The sequence below is a fragment of the Ovis aries genome, chromosome 20 (assembly GCF_016772045.2).
Source record: "Ovis aries strain OAR_USU_Benz2616 breed Rambouillet chromosome 20, ARS-UI_Ramb_v3.0, whole genome shotgun sequence".
Lineage (NCBI taxonomy): Eukaryota > Metazoa > Chordata > Mammalia > Artiodactyla > Bovidae > Ovis > Ovis aries.
In genome coordinates, this window is record NC_056073.1 from 29526973 (window position 1) to 29549483 (window position 22511).

A 22511-nucleotide genomic window follows, 5' to 3' on the forward strand; every position below is an offset into this window, starting at 1 on the left:
GTGGCCTTCTGTTCTGCTTTTCTTACCGACTCCCACCCTAACCCTAGCCTGGAAAGGCCTCAAAGCAGCAGCAGGCAGAGAAGGCGGGAGCGCAAGTTCGTCCCCCTCTGCGGGCCTTTCTCGCGCGCCTCCTCTCTTAGGCGCTTTGGGCTGGAGTTAAAAGGAGGCAATCTCGGCCTGCTTCCTCTCCGAAGTCTCCTGAAAGCCCACAGTCATAGCAACCTCCCCTGAAAGAGTAAAAGCCTGTCTAGATGGAAAGGAAGAAAACCTACTCCAATTGAAAAAGAACAACAAAAAAGGCGGGGATGGCTGCTGTTATCAGGCTGGGAGGAAAGATACAGGTAATGCCAGCTGCAAAGTAAACAGGAATCAATGTTTTCCTCAAGATCAAGTAGCAACTGTAAAAAGCCACCACAGTCCGCTCTTTGAATGATTACTGCCTTCTTACGATGTCCCAGACCCATTCGGCTACGTCCCATCTATTACTGGAATACCTAAAACCACCCTCTTTTCAAGACTATACCTAATCCCCAGTTAATCCGCGCTTCTTCTTCAAGAAGGTTGATACCTCCTCAGAAATAGCTATCAACCCAGACCCGCTTCTCGCTCCCCTTAGAGCCTCTTTAGAGTCATCTAAAGTAACTAAGTTCTTAATAAAGGAGGTTTTCTCTCACTTCTCTTGTTGAGCAGTGTTTCCCGGCGTATCCTGTCGCTGTATTAATTCATTACACTGATTTTGTCAGGTTTGTTGCTGGTGGTCTTTCGCCGGTGTCTTTAACACCACTTTAGCTTGCTCTGTGAGTCCTAGCTGTGTGGGCAGAGGAGGGGTTAGAACAATTAATTCTGGCAGAGTAGGGGAAAAATCAGGATAGACACTCATGTTGATGCTGGAATGACAGGAGAAATGTGAGTCTTGGGGAAAAAAGATTTTACCGAGATGGACAGCAACTAGGATAACCATGTTTTAAAACAAAACAAAACAGAAAAAAACTAGAGTTTCAAACTTTAGCATTTATCAGGATTACCCCAGAGTTTGTTCAAGCACAAATTGTTGGGCCCCAGTCCTGGAGTTTGTATTTCTAACAAGTTTCCAGGTGACGATGTTGCTGGTGTTGCTTGGGAGAAACACACTTTTGAGAACCATTGAACTAGAGTAATCTCTTGGATTGCATAGGAGCTAATCCAGTGATCCAACATGAGACCTGTGATTTAGACATTTAAAATTTTCATTCTAATAAAACAATCAAATGAGTTCCACCCTAAAACCACAGAAGGCTCAAGTTCACCAGTCCCTAAAATCCATTAACTCTTTAATCAGTCCAATTTATAAACTGCCACTGGATATCCAGAAAATCTGTAATAAACAAAAGCCACCAAGCTTATGAGCAATCAGGACTCCTATTTCTGTCTCACTGCAGTGCTTGTGCTTCCATTTAGATGATCTGTGACAATGCTAGTTGAAATAAAAATTCCTCTTATAGGGCTGCAGGAGCAGATGTGGTCTGGTTTCCTTTCTACTTATCTGGTTGGGGGGCTTCCCAGGTGTGGCTAGTGGTAAAGAACCTGCTTCCCAATGCAGGAAATGTAAGAGACGTTTACCCCACCCCCATGTCGGCAAGATCCCCTGAAGGAGGGCATGGCAACCCACTCCAGTATTCTTGCCTTGAGAATTCCATGGATAAAGGAGCCTGACAGGCTACAGTGCATAGGGTCACACAGAGTCAGACATAACTGAAGTGACTTAGCAGGCACACATGCATAAATTAATATAATCCCTATGGAGGAAATTGGAAAATATCTTGCAAATGACTACACCCTAGAACACAGCTTATCTCCTAGACATTTATATTATAGCTATAGATACACATGCAAAATGGTGTATATATTTAGATGCAGATATATTTAACTGGCCACTTGGTGGCTCAGAGGTTAAAGCATCTGCCTCCAATGCCTGGGTTCGATCCCTGGGTTGGGAAGATCCCCTGGAGAAGGAAATGGCAACCCACTCCAGTATTCTTGCCTGGAGAATCCCATGGATGGAGGAGCCTTGTAGGCTATAGTCCACAGAGTCGGAAAGAGTTGGACACGACTGAGCAACTTCACTTTCACTTTACCTTTTAAAATAAGTAGCATTATATACATTGTCTTGCACTATGCTCTTTTTCATTGAACATTATATTTCGGACACATGCACCCATATGTTCGAAGCAGCACTATTCACAATAGCCAAGACATGGAAACAAGCTAAATGTCCATCAATAGATGAATTGCTAAAGATGTGGTACATATATACTATGGAATACTACTCAGCCATAAAAAGAATAAAATAATGCCATTGGACCAACATAGATGGAACTAGAGATTATCATAAGTGAAGTAAGTCAGAAAGAGAAAGACAAATGCTATATGACATCATTTACATGTGGACTCCAAAATATGATACAAATGAATTCATTTACAAAATAGAAATGGACTCAAAGACATAGAGAACAGACTTGTGGTTGCCAAGGGAAGGGGATTGGAGAGGGAAGGATTGGGAGTTTGGGGTTAGCAGAGGCAAACTATTATATATAGAATGGTTAACAACAAGGTCCTACTGTACAGCACAGGGAACTATATTGTGATACACTGTAATGAAAAGAATATATGAATAAAAAGAATATATATATGTAAATATATCACTTTGCTGTACAGTAGAAGTTAATACAACATTGTAAATTAACTATACTTCAATAAAAGTGTATCTTAGAGAGCTTAATGCCATATTTGCATACTGTGTTTCTGGAATGACACATTGGGGCCAATAATGTCCTACTGGTGGGAAGGGTTAATTGGTGACAAAATTTGGTATACAGATTTTTATAGTTTTTGAATCATATGAACATAGTACTTACTCCAAAATGGCAATAATAAAAAAAATACATTATATTTTTTCCTCCCAAAGTCTGTCAAGATGGAAGTCACAGGTAGAAACTGCATGTTACTTTGTGGGGGAGTGCATCACAGGGCATGCGGGGATCTTGGTGCTTTGACCAGGGATCAAACCTGTGCCCTCTGCAGAAGTGAATAGTCTTAACTGCTGGGCCAACAGGGAAGTCTCAGATTTTTATTACCTTTTCTCGGGGAGAAATACTCAGCTTTAACTGAAAATATTGTAGTGTGTATTTTTTAGTTTTGTCATATCTCTAAGAGATACATATTCTTCCTTGTCAATGATAGGGATCCTTAGAAATGGTTGCTTTTAAAGTTAAAAGATAATAGACAAAAATTCCCTAAAGATAAAATTAACCTGATAATGCCTTAAATAACCCCAAATTTTGTGTACAATTCTCTATAAACAATTTTATATGCTCCTCTAAATTTATTTGGCAATGTTTTTCTATAGTCTTCAATTAATTCTTCAGTGATGTTCTCAGTGGAAAATCTCTGCTAAGCAAAACTTGCTGTGAAAATTTCAAGGGACAATGGGAGAATGAAGCACTAATCAAATGTATTATTTAACAAAATTAACAGCCATGACAAAATGCTACTAAGGAAGTCGGGAACGGGGGTGGGGGGTGGAGGGGGGGGGGGGAGGGGTGTGGAATAGAAGGAATTAATTCACTTCACTCATTTACCTCGCCAAAACGAGTAACCACCCCTCACAAACTCAGCTAGTCGACGAGGATGGGATTCGAACCCACGCGTGCAGAGCACAATGGATTAGCAGTCCATCGCCTTAACCACTCGGCCACCTCGTCGCATGCAAGTTTTATTTCTTCAACACCTTCTGGCAGGCGTTTTATAGTAACGCATCTAATCGTTCTTTTCCCGGCTTAATAGTCACAACCACAGTGTGAGTCAGATGTCTTAAAGTAAATTTCACAACGGACAGTAATTGACAGCGCTTGGAGTGAAGTTACTTGGCAAATAGCTGATAACAGGTGGAACCACGCATAATACACGTTATTGGACACAGGCCAACACTGTCTTGCCAGCTCAGCTCTGAGTCCCCGGGAAACACTCACCCGACTTCCACAAGGTCCCTCGACCGCTGCATTTCGCATTGAAGGGACCGATTTCCCCACCTCTTGATCAGAACTCCCTGGATTCCCGTTTTCTACGTGGTACCAGAACCCCGATTCCTTTCTATTTACTTTTGTGATATGCTCGCCAGCCAGAAGATGCCCTCATTTGTCTTTTGTTTTCCTCTCTTGGCACTGAGCAGTCTGAAAAATCAGCAACGCAGGAGAACGTGTTTTAGGGAAAAAAAAAAAAAAAAAGGAGAAAAGAGCAAGAGTCATAATGGGAACTTGTTTGCATCGTAGCACAAGATTGGTTTAGCTTGACTCCTATCAACCAACGGTGGGGTGGGTAAATAATCCCAGATGCGGGAGTCAAAGTGCAGGTCCTGGCTGTGGCTCTTTCCTAAACTTCACTGTGCAGGCCGGATTGAGTAACCTATAACGTCCCTTCTGGCTCTGGCAACCTCTGGGATAAAATGACCATCATGAAACCTTTTCCACTCATAAGAGTTTCTGTACTTTGAAAGGTGGCTTAACGGTAAAGAATCCGCCCGCAATGCAGGAGATGCAGGTTCGATTCCTGGGTCAAGATGCCCTGAAGAACGAAACGGCAAATCCACTCCTGCCTGAGAAATCACACCGATAGAGGAGCGTGGCAGGCTACAAGCCTTGGGGTCTCAAAAGTCGAACACTAAACAACGAAAAACAAAAGTGTAGTGCAGAAGTTTGAAGGTTGAAATGTTCTTTTCTACCAAAAATTGGTCCCTTTTCCCTCTCTATGAAATCTCTTAGCTCAGCCCTTAACTTTGTTGGGAGGAACTCCTCTCTCAACTGATTCACCGAATTTCCAAATACCTTTGATCGGCACGAAACCTTTAGAAGTACTTCATCTAAAATACCGAATAAAACCATCTTATTTGTTCCTTTGAGTGGGGCGAGTAAATTGTTACCCTTTGCATCATAGGCTACCACTCACATCTACCTTTCAGAGACTCAAAGGCAACCTCATTTCACACCAGTGACTTCAGAACTATTCCTAGTGGAAGCTCGGGGGTGGGGGTGGGGGGGGGGGGGTGGATTTCTGCTGTTAACTAAGAGTTTCCCTGAAATTTAACTTATACCACTCTCCCTACAGCAAGAGGTCTAGAAACGTATTTGTTTTGGTCTTATTACACCAATGTCAGTGTAAGTAAACAATAACTATTGTTAATAAATTTAATACCAAATCTAAGCATTAGAATTAAGGTACCTAGAAAGCACATTTTCAATTAATTGAAACTTTTGGGTTGATAATTTTAGTTTTTTTTAACCATAAAGTTATGGTGAGTATTAAATTAGTGAAACATCAAATTAGTTAACATTAAATTAGTTAACATCAGTGAAATGCTTAGAAAATTGTCTTAAAATAGTTATCGCTGTGTAAATCATTTGATATTATGGTAGTTGTAATACTAGCAAAATAAACTATTAATTACATTAAATTGTATTCAAGTAGAAAATAAAACCCAGTGGGGGGAAAACCCAAAAAAACATTCATGATGGAATTCTTTGGCAGTCCAGTGGAGAAAACAAAATGATTATTGTAAGAAAATTAACACATTGATAAAAATAAGATGGGATGAAGCAAAAAAAAAAAACCAAAAAACTGAAGAAACCATCTTCCTCCTACTAGACATGTCCATAAATAAATGAGCAGGGCATATATTTTAAAATTCTATCTCCTTTATGTATTGAAGTCTTGATGGGTAAAACTATATTATGCCTAGATTTTCTTTAAAACACAGGAGGAAAAAGGTTGGGAAATACATATATGTATATACATATATATTTAGAGAGAGAGATTGGAAAAAATACTAATTTTTACAGTTGGGTGATGAACACATTAGACTACATTATATTATTTTTTGTGTGTTTTTAAATGTCCATAATAAAAGTTATAATATATTTAACTTCACTTTATTGAATAAGCAAGGAAGAATTAATGCAACAGTCAGGGAGTCAGAGTCAGTCAGTTCAGTCGCTCAGTCGTGTCCGACTCTTTGCGACCCAATGGACTGCAGCATGCTAGGCTTCCCTGTCCATCATCAACTCCCGGGGCTTGCTCAAACTCGTGTCCATCAAGTCGGTGATGCCATTCAACCATGCCATCAGGGATGACCATGCCATCCAATGGTCAGGGGGCGTATAAGTAAATAAACAAAGACATATATAACTGTATTGACAAGAAAAGCTGAGGTAGGGGTTAATACCCTATTTGTAGGAAATTCCTTATCCACAACTTAAAGGCATGTAGGTAAAAGTGTGAAACTGAAAAACATCTGCGGTTCACAGGCTGACAGCTCCGTGAGAAGTACTCACCTGCCTGCATTCCCCAAACCTTTCCATCCAACAACAGTATAGACTCCTCGCCAGCAACAACCCCTACCCCTTCCCCGCCCCACCCTCCAACCTGCGCTCTACAGTTCATGGAATTCTCCAGGCCAGAATACTGGAGTGAGTAGCCTTTCCCTTCTCCAGGGGATCTTCCCAACCCAGGGATCGAACCCAGGTCTCCCGCATTGCAGGTGGAGTCTTTGCCAGCTGAGCCACTATCAACCTTACTTCAGTAAAATAAATTAAAAAAAAATTAAGGCAATTCCAGTACCACCCTTTCAAGATGGGTGCCTGCCCAGGGTCCCACGCAGAGTTGCCCCACTGTGGTTTAAACAGAGCACTCTTGTCTCCACAGCCCAGTGCTGTTACCTCTGAGGCAGTATTTCAAACGAGAAGGTTGCAAATTATTTCCCCCTAAAATCCAGTGGAGATGCGATCAAGTTTCATTGACTCATTTGTTTTAGGCTTGACAAGCAAGGCAGAAGGGGAAACCAGTGGTGTCAAAAGTCTTAAAAAGAAACAGAATGCTAGGAATACCAGAAGCCATTCTTAGGACCTAAATTGCCAAATACCAAACCAAAAGCCAGGAAACAAAATCTGCTCAGTGTGCAGGTGAAGGCTTCCCTTCATTTTTTTGGAGGCTTTTGAAGGATGTTGCTCTGGACTTTGGTTCTCTAGATGGGGAAAGCTGTGATTACAACTAGCTCTATGACACACGTCTCTTGGCTCTTCTATCCCTGCTTACAATTCCCATGTCCATTCAAATCAGCTGCCCAGAGTTGAACTTTTCCCATCTGAAAGAGAATCTTAGCTAATCTTTCAAAACTGCCCTCTCTGCATCCTGGAGGAATCAGGGGACCAGGAACTGTTCACCTTCCCCAAGAACTGTGTGTCCCCAGGCACACGGAGAAGAAAAGGCAAGGCAGTGTGAACTGTAGAAAATTTAGGCTGTGGTAACACGGTTGCGGGAGAAGGCGATGGCACCCCACTCCAGTACTCTTGCCTGGAAAATCCCATGGACGGAGGAGCCTGGTAGGCTACAGACCATGGGGTCTCGAAGAGTCTAACACGACTGAGTGACTTCACTTTCACTTTTCACTTTCATGCATTGGAGAAGGAAATGGCAGCCCACTCCAGTGTTCTTGCCTGGAGAATCCCAGGGATGGGGAGAGCCTGGTGGGCTGCCATCTATGGGGTCGCACAGAGTCGGACAAGACTGAAGCAACTTAGCAGCAGCAGCAGCAGCAGCAGCAACATGGTTGCAGCCCTGGGATTTCTTTGGAAGGAATGATGCTAAAGCTGAAACTCCAGTACTTTGGCCACCTCATGCGAAGAGTTGACTCATTGGAAAAGACTCTGATGCTGGGAGGGATTGGGGGCAGGAGGAGAAGGGGACGACAGAAGATGAGATGGCTGGATGGCATCACTGACTCGATGGACGTGAGTCTGAGTGAACTCCGGGAGTTGGTGATGGACAGGGAGGCCTGGCGTGCTGTGATTCATGGGGTCACAAAGAGTTGGACACGACTGAGCGACTGAACTGAACATGGTTGCAACCTTTTCTGCTCCCGCTGGGATGTGTGCTTGAGTTTCTGAAACAGTCTATAGAAATTCCAGGAAAGCAGCCTCTCTTTGGCTGTATACCCTCCCGTTCTGTCAGTAGGTAAACAAGCAACATAAACAAGGTGTTAGACAATACTGGGATGACAAACTCAAAGTTGGGGTATTAGGGTGGATAATGACAGGAAGAGGTTTCAACATTTCCCCATGTTAAGATCTGGATCCTAGCAGGGCCATAATATTCACCCACCCAAGTAGCTTTCTGCCGTTCCCAAGGCCACAGACCTTTCTTTCAGATTGCCCCCCTCCTATTTCCAGACCAGATTCTGGGAAAATCTGGTGGAGAGTGTGGCTGACTTTTCCTCTTACCGGGGAATGCTAAGGAGCTGGATGCAGAAAGAGTTTCACGGAAACTGGTCTAGTGCTGGAACACTGCCTGAGTATTGCTTGGACCTTGAGATTAAGACCCCTATCCCTCTGCCAAGGGAGACCTTCTTTGTGGTTGAAGGAATTGCTTTCCTAGAGCCTCTAATCAATCAATGCTCTATAAGATATTGATTATATTCTGTTGTACAATATATCCTTGTAACTTATTTTATACACAATAGTTTGTACCTCTTAATCCTCTATCCCTACGTTACCCCTCCCCGCTTCCCTCTCTCCACTGGTAACAGCTAGTTTGTTCTCTATCTTGGTGTTCCTTTTATTGTATTCATTATGTTTTTAGATTTCACATGTAAGTAATATCATACAGTCTTTCTCTGATTTCACTTAGCTTAATATCCTTCAGGGCCATGTTGCTGCAAGAATGTATCTGTTGATGGATACTTAGGTTGCTTTCATATCTGAGCAACTGTAAATATGAACATTGGGGTGCATGTTATTTTTTGACTTAGTGTTTTAACTTTTTTCAGGTATATATGCAGGAGTGGAATTGCTGGGTCATATGGTAGCCTTGCTTTCTCAGAGTCTCTGAAGAATCAATACAGTACTTGTTTTCTTCCCTACATTTATTTTTAAAACAAATTGCAAACATCCCTGAAATTCTATCTTTATCATGACTTTAAAGAGAATATAAGCTCACGTTCCAAGGGTTAAAAAACAGAATCCCCCTCAAATCCTTTTTTCCATTTTCTGGAAGTGACTAGTTACCCTTATTGAGGGTCTTCAGAATCCCTTACAAGATTTTACTGTCCGTGGGTCAGGCTGTGCCTATCAAGGGTTTGTGTTGGTTGATAACCCAGTGCTGAAGGCTGGGAACCACTATTTTCACTGAGGTAAGAAGCCCTTTTGAAAAGCTACTTTAGATTTTGATGCTGTACCATGCAATTCAAAGCAATCTGGAGATTCAGTGCAATCTCTACCAAAATTCCAATGATATTTTTCACCAAAATAGAACAAACAATCCTAAAATTCAAATGGAACCAAAATAGACCCCAAATAGCCAAAGTGATGTTGAGAAAGAAGAATGAAGCTGGAAGCATCACACTTTCTGATTTTAAACTATATTGCAGAACCATAATAATCAAAACAGTATGTTATTTGCATATAACAGACATACAGATCAATGGAACAGAGTCCAAAAATAAACCCATGCATATATGGTCAATTTATTTACAACAAAGGAACCAAGAATATACAATGGGGAAAGGACAGTCCCTTCAATGAACAGTGTTAAGGAAACTGGAACACAAGCAAAAGAATGAAAGTGGCCCACTCCCTTACACCATACACAAAAACTGTCAACATGGATTAAAGAGCTGAACATAAGACCTGAAACATAAAACTTCTAGAAGAAAACATGAAGGATAATCTACTTGATATTGGTCTTGGTGATGAAAAATGCAAAAAAAAAAAAAAAAAAAAAAAGTCAGACCACATTACATTAAAAAAGCTTCTGCTCAGCAAAGAAAACCATCAACGAAATGAAAAGGCATCCAACCTACAAAATGGGAGAAAATATTTGCAAAACCACATGTGGGAAACAGTATGGAGATTCATCAACATGATCCAGCAATTCGACTCCTTGGCATTTACCCAAATGAACAAAAACGCCAACTCAAAAAGATATCTGTACCCCCCTGTTCACTACAGCATTACTTACAATAACCAACACATGAAAGCAACCTAAGTGCCCATCAACAGATAAATGGATAAAGAAAATGTGAGTGTGTATACAGTTCAGCCAAGAAAAAGGAAATCTTGCCATTTGCAACAACTTGAGGACATTATGCTGAGTGAAATAAGTCAGAGAAAGACAGATACCATATGATCTCACTTATACATGCAATCTAAAACAACAGGAAAAAAATAAAATTCACAGAGAACAGGTAGGTGGTTGCCAGAGTTGGGGGAGAGGGTAGAGGTGAAATGGGTGAAGGGGGTCAAAGGTACAATCTTCCATTTATAAAATAAAGTCATTGGGATGTAATATACAACATGATGACTATAGTTAATACTGTATTGCATACTTGAAAGTCCCTAAGAGGGTTGATCTTAACTATTCTTATCAAAAGTAGAAAATTTTGTTATCTGTGTTGATGGATATTGATTAAACATTTTTGTGGTGATTATTTCATAATATATATGAATATTGAATCATTTTGTTGTAGATCTGAATATACAAATTACATCTTAAAAAAGTGTTGGACTAGTGAGTCACACTTGACTTGGGCTTCAAGGACTGACACAACATTTAATAACATTTAATACTCCATATTTGCCATTTAAGAAAACACTATATGAATAGGCTGGAGCCTGAAGACAGTTAAATATCACTGGCCTAAAAGAGAAATGATAGTTTTATTCACCTCGGAAGTGAGAGGTAGTAACTACAAAAAAAGACAAGGGGAAACATTCTCCGTGAACAGGAAAGTTTTGAGTCTTATTTTCAGAGGATTAAAGGCAGCAGAGCAGAAAAGTGACAGAATGACAAATCAGCAGACTAGGTAGCCTAAGACAGACTTAAATACACCAATATTTTTACCATGGTTGGGCCAGATTTTCTTGCTATTGACAGGGAATTCTATTGCCCTATAAATAATATAAAATCCAACAGAAGTCAAGTGCAGTCATAAAACTGAGGAAACATTCTTCCAGTGCTTGAAAGCTACTACCAACTTCAGCAAAGTCCCTCACTACATTGACTGAGGGAGATAGGCAGTGCTGAAGCTGAAGGAGATTTCAGTTGTGTTAATGTAATTTGTAGGAGACGGAAAATACTGAAATGAAAGGATTACTCTCTCCTCTTCTCTTTTGTCCTCTGTTTGAGCTCAAGGAGCTGTGTTCACAATAAAAAATGTGTGCTCTGGGCTTTAGCCATGATGGCCACACTAGATTTTGAGGTACTGTGGTCCCAAACCTTTATGCCCTCCACATCACTTAGAGTATAACACATCTTTTTTCACCAGGAAATGCTAGTTCGGGGGGTGGGAGGGGGTGTCACGGGGGAGAGGTCAGGATTGGGAAGGGTCTGCAGGTCACCCAATTCTGGTCAGAGGCTTGGTTAGGAAGACAAGGTGGTAGAGAAACAGACAACTGATCTCACACATTCCAAGCTCTTGGATACGCCAGTGACTGCAACTGGTATGGTGAAAAGCAATTTCAACATTAGACTAGGCTAAGGCTACTCAGAAATCAAAATGATTTCAAAAAGCAAAACATAAAAACTCGTGAATTCAGTATAAAAAATAATTTTTTAACAGAACCCCTTGTTTACCTTTTCATTGTATTAACTGACACTTCATTGCATTTAACAAAGGTAATTACAGGTAAATTTCTTGTTGATGTTTATTTTCCCAAATTCTCAACTTTTCCAGCATTTATGACCTTTAAACAACTTTTCAACACAGTATCTCTGACATTCTTTAAGTAATGAAGTTTAAGAAACATTTCATCTCAATTGAAAAAAAATTCTGAATTCTACTTGAAGTTGTCACCAGACATCTTGGCAAGGAGTCATTTTAGTGGATTCTCTGGTGACTAATCAGAGCTGAGCTTCTAGGCTTTACCTCATTCACGCCACTGCTGAGGCTTAATGCTCTCTGCCTAATAGACCTTCCCATACTATTTATATGTATAGGATTTTTCCTCAGAATGGACTCTCTTATGTTTATTGAGATTTGATTTACAGCTGAAGTCTCGCCCACATTCAGAACATTCAAAAGGTTTCTCTCCTGTGTGGATTTTGATATGATGACTAAGACCTGTCTTCTGAGTGAAGGCTTTGCCACATTCTTTACATTGATAAGGCTTCTCCTTGTTGTGAATCCCCTGATGTTCAATAAGATGCTCTCCCCTTGTAAAGGCCTTGCCACACTCAGGACATTGGTAGGTTTTATCCCCAGTATGGATTCTTTTGTGGTTTCTCAGGCCAGTTAACTGTGAGAAGGTCTTTCCACACTCATCACATGTATATTTTCTTAGTTTAGGAGGGTTTCTGTGCTTTCCTCCTAATTTGTGTTTGTTAAGGCCCGAGTGTTGACTGAAGGCTTCACCACACTCATCACATTTATAGGGCTTCTCCCCAGTGTGACTTCTCTGATGTATGATCAGGGTTGAGTTCACTCTAAAGGTTTTTCCACACTCAGCACATTCATAAGGTTTCTCCCCTGAGTGAATTCTGTGATGTATTATAAGTTCCGAGCTTCGGCTAAAAGCTCGTCCACATACAGGACATTCAAAAGGTTTCTCTCCAGTGTGGATTCTCCGATGTTGGTTAAGTCCTGCATACTGAGTGAAGGCTTTTCCGCATACTTTACATTCAAAAAGTTTTTCTTTACTGTGAATTCGCTGATGCTCAGTAAGATTTGAACGCTGCCTGAAGGTTTTCCCACATTCATTACATTCATAAGGCTTCTCTCTGTTGTGCAATTGTTTATGTTCAGTGAGGTCTGCACTATGGCAGAAGGTTTTCCCACAGTATATACATTCAAAAGGCTTCTTTTCAGTGTGGAGACTTTGATGTTTTGAAAGAACTGACCTTTGACTAAAACATCTGCCGCATTTATTACACTGATGAGGCTTTTCTACAATGTGGATTTTGAGATGTTGAGAGAGGCCTGCCCTCTGACTGAAGTCTTTGCCACACTCTTTACACTGATAAGGCTTTTCCTTGTCGTGAAGCCCAAATTCTGTACTGGAGTATGGTTTCTTCACATTGTGGATCCTCTTGTGCATATGAAGGCCTCTCATCCAGGTGAAGGTTTTCTCACATTCATCACATCCATGTATTTTCTCACCTGTGGCATCCCCATTCTGCATTTCCAAACTTTCACTAGGCTCATTGTCTCCTCTCTGTATGGCATGCTGACATATAGTTTCATGATGTCCATCAGACCCCTCCCTATACCATTCTGTTTCTTCACAAGGTTCCTGTTTCACTTCTAATGTCAAATTCTCAATCTTCATCTCACCATCTGAAACAATACACCACACAATTTGAGGAGAAAAGGCAACTCAAAAATGATCTAACAGATAGAGAGCTAGGAGGCTTAATGTTTATTTCAGATGTAACAGAGCACTTTCTATCTTTTCTTTATTTAGTGTCAGGGATTCAGAGAAACAGATGAGCCAAGTAAAAGGAATGGGAGTAATACAGGTGTGGGAGTGAGAAAGAATAAAGCATGGCTGATTTACCAACAGAGTATGGTAAAATTGATAGGATGTCACTTCTATGATTACCCAAGACTATAATTTCTACCTACCATAAGACTTTCTCTATTGATACCCTTCCTTCCTGGTTTGCTGGCTTTGATTAAGAATGTCACCATATAGAGAAGCCCATGTGGCAAGGAACTGAAGCTGGGTTTGGTCAGCAACCAGGAAGGAAGGAAGGCCCTCTGTCTGCGTGACTGACAAAGAACTGCATCCTGCCAACATCCATGTGAGGTTGGAAGTGGATCCTTCCTCAGTCACAAGTCAGGTGAGAACCTATCTTTGGCTGCAACCTTGTAAGAGACCCAGAAGTGGAGGATCCAGCTAAGCCACATACCCAGACTCCTGACCCACAGAAACTGAGATAATAAATGTGTGTGGTTTAATTGCTAACTTTGTGGTCATTAATTGAGCAGAGAAAAATTCAACTACACTAAATATACAAGAGACACATCTATGATAAAACGATTGAGTAAAGTTATGAATAAAGGATGAGCAAGAGAAAATTGAGCAAATGAAAATAAAAAGAAAGGCATCATGATCTTAATTTCAGATAAAAGGTGAGATTCAAGCCAAGAGCATGAAATGAGACAAAGAAAAGTATAATGATAAATAAACATTACAATTTATAGTGACCATGGAACAGACATGAATAATTACATAGAAAATAACAAAGGAACACATTTTCTAGAGCAGAAATTATAGATGAGATAAAGAGACAAAACAAACAACAGACTTTAATCATTCTTTCTCTGTCTAGAAACAACCACCAAACAGACAAAAAAATAAACATTCAGAAGACTTACAAGATTATTAAATCTATGGATAAACATGTATATCAAGTTCTGTATCTGGAAAATAGAACATCTTCTCAGATGTGCAGTGACCTTTAATGAAAACTAATTTTGGGGTCATAGGTAAACCATAATAAACTCCAAAAGGTGTAAACAACACAAACATTCTCTGATAACAATAAATCTAGAATTAGTAACAAAATCAGAAAATAAGCCCTTCCATCAGAAAATTTAAAACTTTCAATTACTGGTTCAAAGGAGAAATACGTTTCAGATTTTCTAGAAAATAACAAAAATGCTACATTTCAAAACATTTGGGATTCATCAAAACCAGTGTTCAATGAAATATTTGTAGCATCAAATATTTATATTAGTAATAGATATACAGATCGATCCAGCCAGCTCAAAAATTAAAAAATAAAAAGGACAACTAATTAACCAAGAGAATCTGCTCATTTAGGAACACTTTTCTCTCTTCTGTCTCATTCCCCTTGCTTACGCTTCCTGGGAACACTTCTGATACAAACTACTACAATCTAAAATAAATAAATTTTAAAAACAAGGGAGAACATAAGGAAGGAATTAACAAAAGCAAATGCATAGACAAAACATGATATAGAAAAATAATGGAACACTGTAGTGGTAAAACAAAACTGAATACACCAATATGAACTCATAATTCTTAGAAAAAAAAAATGTACATCTAGCTCCACCCATAAAATGTGCTAGAAGTATTGTTACCCGAGGGAAAAAGAACACTCCCAGCAGCCAGATTTTCTACTTCAATAGCCTTCTCCATTAAGAAGAATTAAAGCTCCTTCAGAAAGGGTTGATACCAAATCTGGGTCTAGGGAAAGTACACGGTGAGAATGGAATAATTAATTTTGTTCAGAAAGCAAGGATTCAAAATTCATAGGGTCATGGCAAAAAGAGTTAGGAACAGGGTGGAAGACATCCAAACTAGGCAAAGATGTATCAATCTGAGCTTTAAAACAAGTAGCAACTGTGGTAGATTGAAGCAGACTGACTCAATGAAAATTACTAAACCCATAATGATACTAACACAAAGAAAGTCCTAAAATCCCATGTTGTCATTTGAGGTGCCTATTAAACCATTCCTTGAATTTGAAAATTTGTAAATACGGGGGGAAACAAAGCATCAATCTTGACTGTCTAATATGAAGTGATCAAACAGATGATTTGACGATTTGTTCACTATAAAGAAGACTAACAGTTAATAACACAGAAGGAATGAAACAGTCATAAAATCATTCTGCAACACTTAATAAAATGATTGACCCATAGAAGAATTCTCAAACATTTTGTATTTTGTTGCTGGGAAACTAGCCAATCACATACTGCCAAAGCGACGCCATGCAGTTATAAAGGGGAAAAATTAGCTGTTCAGTGGAGGGATCATATTGCCATGTCTTTCAATCTTTTTTCCATTTTATGGAAATATAGCATACATGGGCAGCAAAATAAATGATTCAGTGAGGAAGCAACCAGAAAGCTTCACAGAGTAAGAAACTTGCCCAGGGTCATGAAAATGTCTAGGCCATGAAAGGGAAAATGAGAAAGGAAAACTGTTCTAAAGTAAAAGAGAATTAAAAGGCACAACAACCAGATGTCTCACACAGCCATGGATTCTATCCTGGTTTGCACAAATTAGCTTTAAAGACATTTTGGAAAAAAATGGACCAATCTGAATTTGCATTGAGTTTAGATAACATTAAAACGTATTGCCAGGGAAAAGGGAAGATTATTAACTGAACGAAATAGATTACAAAATATCACACAGAAATGATCTCTTTTCAGTGAAAGGAATGTGTGTATACACATACATTCACATAAAAGATATTAAAATATATAATAAAAAGTCACTGTAATCTCTGAATGATAGAATATTATGCTTGTTTTCTTATTTTGCAACTCTGTATTTTCTAACTTTCTACAATGCATATATATTTCTCTGGTAATAACAAGAGGTAACTTTCAGAAAAGTCAATATAGTTTCACAATGTTAATGTCCTATCAAAGTCTACTTAAGGATGTAAGCATCAAAATACTTGACAGTAACATCTGCTACAGACGATCTGCAGAAAATTCAACTATGGATATTTAAAATTAACATACTACAGAGGCTGTTCTGAGATGACATCACCTTTTAATCATTATTACCTAAAATGTCAGCTTTGTCATATCCTTTAACAACTCTCATCACAAGGAATTAACATGTCATACTTCACAAAAAAAGCCAACGGGGGACTTCATTTCACTCCAAATTTCCTAGAGAAATTCTTGCCTCACCTGTTTCCTCTGATGGTAGGGGCTCAGGTCTTTCACCCTTGAACTGGACTGCTGGGGGCTGAGCTCGGGTATATGACGATTCTTCATCTAGTGTTTGAAGGGTCATTGTCTGCAAAAGTATCTTCTGTTCTAGAGAACAAGCTGAAACCTAGAGACAAGTGGCACTCATTAGGCCTGAATTTACAGGAACTAAACCTCAGAGAGGAATTTCCAAGAAACATCCCTGGAGAGACTAGAAGAGAAACCAAGGCCTTAGGGTGCTAAAGGGTAGCCAGAAAGGTAAGTGATGCTTACCTTTTGATCAGAAAGTCTAATCAAATCCTGTCTCTGTCACTTCATTTATTGGCTATGTCTCCTCCGCTAAGTTAAACAACCTCTCTGAACTTAGTTTCCATATGTGATACCACCTAGTTCTTTGTTGCTGTGAATGTTGAAATGACCAGTAGAGTACACAGCATGATACTTACAGAATGCCTTCAGCATCTTTACTCCATCCCTGAATCTCCTGTTTCCCACCCTTCCCCCTCTTACAGGACTGGCTTAGGAAGCAGCTCAGTTCCCTGCTAAATGCTAGGTTTTCCCACTGTTCTCAGAGCCTCCACACTTGAGAAAATTTTGCTTCCAGTTCCCCACAACCACATCAGACTTGTCTCTTCCTAATATGTACATTTCTCTTTCTTTCCAGATTCTCCAGCTCGGTCACTGCCTCTTCCCCACTCTCTGGATGATGCTCCCGAACTGAGACCTGGAGCTCCTGGGGCAGGATGGACAGGAACTGCTCCAGCACCAGCAGGTCCAGGATCTCCTCCTTGGCATGTGTCTCTGGTCTAAGCCACTGATGGCAGAGCTCCTGGAGCTGGCTCAGGGCCAGCCGGGGTCCAGGGGAATCCTGGTAGCAGAAGTGCCTAAACTGCTGCCTGAAGATCTCCCGGGCAGGAAGCTGGTTCTCTGGAAGGCTGAGACCCTGATTCTTGGGGTGGTCTTCCTCCAGCTTCACTGTCACCATCATAGGGCCCTGCTGACCCCATGGGGCTTGGAACAGCTGACCAGCAGACTTTCTTGTGTCCACAGCCATCATGCCTGGAGTTTCAACTGAAGGCTTCTGAGGACACCCTGGGGAATAAGAATTAAATGATAAAGAGATAGATGGCAAATACTTCGAAGAACCCACACAAGAAAGAAGACGATCTGTAACCAAGATAACTAATTTTATTAATTCACTAAATCCACAAATATTTTTTAGAAGCCTACCTTGCACAGAAACTGTTCAAGGTGTTTGAAATGCATTAGCAGAGTGTCCATTCTAGTTGAAACAGTAAAACACACACAACCAATATGAAAAGTGTATAATATGTTAAGGAGATAAGTAAAAATATATAATTGCCAGGGGTAGAATGGAGTGAAGACTTGCACTTAATGGAACATTTCTCCAAAATTCGGCGTTAAGTACGTGGATGTAGCCCCAGCCTAAAACAAAAATTTCTAATCACTTGGCACAGTTTCTCCACATTTGAGTACATAAGATCCAACCTGTGGGAAAGGAAAAGTTACGAATCACAGCCAGAAAATTACTGATGTTTTCGTGTGAATCTTGCAAAATGGAGAGCAAAATTCTACCTCGTTCACACAGTAGTGGTGGCCCTGGTTCCGTCAGAGCGTGGGAAGCATGGTTGCCAAAAAGGGGACCCCCCAAACCCAGGGACCCCCCTCCCAAACCCAGGACAGGGTCCTGTCTGAGGGGCTTGGGGCCAGCCTTTCCAAAGCCTCTCAGACAGATGCCCGCTGCCAGCCTCTCCGGGCACCGGGTGTCCCTGGGCTGGAACCAGGGCTGGTGCTGGCTGTTCCATGTGGCCCAGTAAGTCTGGGGTCCCGCAGGGCTGAACCCGAGAAAAAGCGGCCTCGGCTCCGGAACTGGACGCTCAGACGCACCCGGCTTCCGGCGTCTCCAAGAGGCCACGTCCCTGAGCATGTCCCAGTGACCCGCCTCCACGCACGTGCCCGGCGTTTCTTGGTTACCTTGCAGTGCTAGGATGGTACATGTTCATTTCTAGCGGTTCAAGACTAAAGGTGTTGACAGATAACACCAAACCCAATTACTGGATCTCTGAGAGTTATTTAAAAAAAAAAAAAAATGTTTTGGACACTTGCTCTTGTGAACCCGGCAGGATACTGAAAGTGTATGGGAGGAGTGCTTGGTGACGACATAGAAAAAAATGATTGTCCTTTTCCTTAACGGAGGTAGGCCGCTGGGAGTCGGCATTGTTACCAGTTTGTCTCCCCCACTGCCTTTTCCTTGGGTGTTTTCATCTCCTCTGTCCTGCGCCCAGAACAGGGCTTCCCTCTAAGGGAACTGCACCTTCCCTCTAAGGAAGGAACATGATAGCTATCCTTTAGGACCTCGTGAATATGCTGATACCAGGAAGAAACACTAAGAAAATAGAGATGGTAGAGAAGAAATAAGTACAGATGTGGTAAAGAGCTTGGGCCAGAAAGCAATGGAAATTTCAGAAGGCTGTGGGAAGTTCAGGAGTTGGGGAAACCATCCTAGGGCAAGAAATGGAGAAGAGGTTTGTGAATTGAAGTAGTTCAGTTCAGTTCAGTTCAGTCGCTCAGTCGTGTCCGACACTTTGCAACTCCATGAATCACAGCACGCCAGGCCTCCCTGTCCATCACCAGCTCCCGGAGTCTACTTAAACTCATGTCCATCGAGTCGGTGATGCCATCCAACCATCTCATCCTCTGTCGTCCCCTTCTCCTCCTGCCCCCAATCCCTCCCAGCATCAGGGTCTTTTCCAGTGAGTCAACTCTTCACATGAGGTGGCCAAAGTACTGGAGTTTCAGCTTCAGCATCAGTCCTTCCAGTGAACACCCAGGACTGGTCTCCTTTAGGATGGACTGGTTGGATCTCCTTGCAGTCCAAGGGATTCTCAAGAGTCTTCTCCAACACCACAGTTCAAAAGCATGAATTCTTTGGCACTCAGCTTTCTTCACAGTCCAACTTTCACATTCACACATGACCACTGGAAAAACCATAGCTTTGACTAGACAGACTTTTGTTGGCAAAGTAATATCTCTGCTTTTGAATATGCTATCTAGGTTGGTCATAACTTTTCTTCCAAGGAGTAAGCCTCTTTTAATCTCATGGCTGCAATCACCATGTGCAGTGATTTTGGAGCCCCCTAAAATTAAGTCTGACACTGTTTCCCCATCTATTTCCCATGACGTGATGGGACCAGATGCCATGATCTTCATTTTCTGAATGTTGAGCTTTAAGCCAGCTTTTCATTCTTCTTTCAGTTTCATCAAGAGGCTTTTAGTTCCTCTTCACTTTCTGCCATAAGGGTGGTATCATCTGCATATCTGAGGTGATTGATATGTCTCCCGGCAATCTTGATTCCAGCTTGTACTATCTCCAGCCCAGCATTTCTCATGATGTATTCTGCATATAAGTTAAATAAGCAGGGTGACAATATACAGCCTTGATGTATTACTTTCCCAATTTGGAACCAGTCTGTTGTTACATATCCAGTTCTAACTGTTGCTTCCTGACCTGCATATAGGTTTCTCAAGAAGGCAGGTCAGGTGGTCTGTATTCCCATTTCTTTCAGAATTTTCCACAGTTTATTTTGAGGAGGCTGGCAAACAGCAGTTGGCCAGAGGCCATCCGGATGGGGGAGATGACCAGCAGGGCACAGTCTGCATAAAGGCTACCAAAGGTCTGCTCTGGGACCTCCCATCATCAAGCTGTTGACTTTAAGCAGAGGATATTACCGTCCATAATGGGTGGGCCTCATCCAATCAGCTGAAGGCCTTGAGACAAAACTGAGATATCCTCAAGAGGGAATTTTGCCTTAAAACTGTAACATAGGAATCCTGCTTGCATTCCCTGCCAGCCTGCATTGCATATTTTGGAATTAGTAGCTCCCCAATTGTCTGAAAAAGAAATGCAAAAGAGCAAAATGGCTGCCTGAGGAGGCCTTACAAAAAGCTGTGAAAAGAAGGGAAGCAAAAAGCAAAGGAGAAAAGGAAGGATATACCCATTTGAATACAGAGTTCCAAAGAATAGCAAGGAGAGATAAGAAAGCCTTCTTCAGTGATCAATGCAAAGAAATAGAGGAAAACAACAGAACGGGAAAGACTAGAGATCTCTTCAAGAAAATTAGAGATACCAAGGGAACACTTCATGCAAAGATGGGCTCAATGAAGGACAGAAATAATATGGACCTAACAGAAGCAGAAGATATTAAGAAGAGGTGGCAAGAATACACAGAACTGTACAAAAAAGATCTTCACAACCCAGATAATCACGATGGTGTGATCACTCACACTCACCTAGAGCCAGACATCCTAGAATGTGAAGTCAAGGGGCCTTAGGAAGCATCACTACAAACAAAGATAGTGGAGGTGATGGAATTCTAGCTGAGCTCTTTGAAATTCTAAAAGATGATGCTGTGAAAGTGCTGCACTCAATATGTCAGCAAATTTGGAAAACTCAGCAGTGGCCACAGGACTGGAAAAGGTCAGGTTTCATTCCAATCCCAAAGAAAGGCAATGCCAAAGAATGCGCAAACTACCACACAATTGCATTCATCTCACATGCTAGTAAAGTAATGCTCAAAATCTCCAAGCCAGGCTTTAGCAATATGTGAACTGTGAACTTCCAGACATTCAAGCTGGTTTTAGAAAAGGCAGAGGAACCAGAAATCAAATTGCCAACATCCGCTGGATCATCAAAAAAGCAAGAGAGTTCCAGGAAAACGTCTATTTCTGCTTTAATGACTATGCCAAAGCCTTTGACTGTGTGGATCACAATAAACTGTGGAAAATTCTTCAAGAGATGGAAATACCAGACCACCTGACCTGCCTCTTGAGAAACCTGCATGCAGGTCAGGAAGCAACAGTTAGATCTGGACATAGAACAGACTGGTTCCAAATAGGAAAAGGAGTACGTCAAGGCTGTATATTATCACCCTGCTTATTTAACTTATATGCAGAGTACATCATGAGAAAAGCGGGGCTGGATGAAGTACAAGCTGGAATCAAGATTGCCAGGAGAAATATCATTAACCTCAGATATGCAGATGATACCACCCTTATGGCAGAAAGTGAAGAACTAAAGAGCCTCTTGATGAAAGTGAAAGAGGAGAGTGAAATAGTTGGCTTAAAGCTCAACATTCAGAAAACAAAGATCATGGCATCCAGTCCCATCACTTCACAGGAAATAGATGGGGAAACAATGGCTGACTTAATTTTTGGGGGCTCCAAAATCACTGCAGATGGTGATTGCAGCCATGAAATTAAAAGACACTCCTTGGAAGGAAAGTTATGACCAACCTAGAAAAGTGGTCATCCAGTTGTGTCCGATTCTTTGTGACCCCATGGACTACAGTCTCCTCTCTCCATGGGATTTTCCAGGCAATAGTACTGGAGTGGATTGCCATTTCCTTCTCTAGGGGATCTTCCCAACCCAGGGATCAAACCCAGGTCTCCCGCATTATAGACAGACACCTAAGCAGAGACATTACTTTGCCAACAAAAGTCTGTCTAGTCAAGGCTATGGTTTTTCCAGTAGTCTTGTATGAATGTGAGAGTTGGACTATAAAGCAAGCTGAGCGCCAAAGAACTGATGTTTTTGAACTGTGGTATTGGAGAATTTCTTGAGAGTCCCTTGGACTGCAAGGAGATCCAACCAGTCCATTCTAAAGGAGATCAATCCAGGGTGTTCATTGGAAGGACTGATGTTGAAGCTGAAACTCCAATACTTTGGCCACCTAATGGGAAGAGATGACTCATCTGGAAAGACCCTGATGCTGGG

At 41.1% G+C, this 22511-nt stretch overlaps 1 protein-coding gene and 1 non-coding gene across 11 annotated transcripts in view; both read right to left on the minus strand.

Moving 5' to 3' along the window:
* Positions 1 to 3658: 3658 nt before the first annotated feature.
* TRNAS-GCU (transfer RNA serine (anticodon GCU)) lies at positions 3659 to 3740 on the minus strand. Its single transcript has one exon. It is a non-coding gene; the product is annotated as a tRNA-Ser (tRNA).
* A 5686-nt stretch (positions 3741 to 9426) lies between these two features.
* The window catches only part of LOC105603932 (zinc finger protein 397-like), a 30721-nt gene continuing 17636 nt past the window's right edge, over positions 9427 to 22511 (minus strand). For 5 of the 10 annotated variants that reach the window (XM_060403372.1, XM_060403371.1, XM_042237162.2 and 2 more), the window contains exons 4-6: positions 17442 to 17809; positions 16697 to 16844; positions 9427 to 13354 (exon numbers count right to left, since the gene is read on the minus strand). In XM_060403372.1, the coding sequence (XP_060259355.1) occupies positions 12003 to 13354; positions 16697 to 16844; positions 17442 to 17809 (1868 nt within the window). In that variant the 3' untranslated portion in view covers positions 9427 to 12002. Of the gene's footprint in view, positions 13355 to 16696; positions 16845 to 17363; positions 17810 to 22511 lie in introns of all 10 variants that reach the window. The other 5 variants (XM_042237158.2, XM_042237157.2, XM_042237161.2 and 2 more) reach the window with 1 other exon arrangement.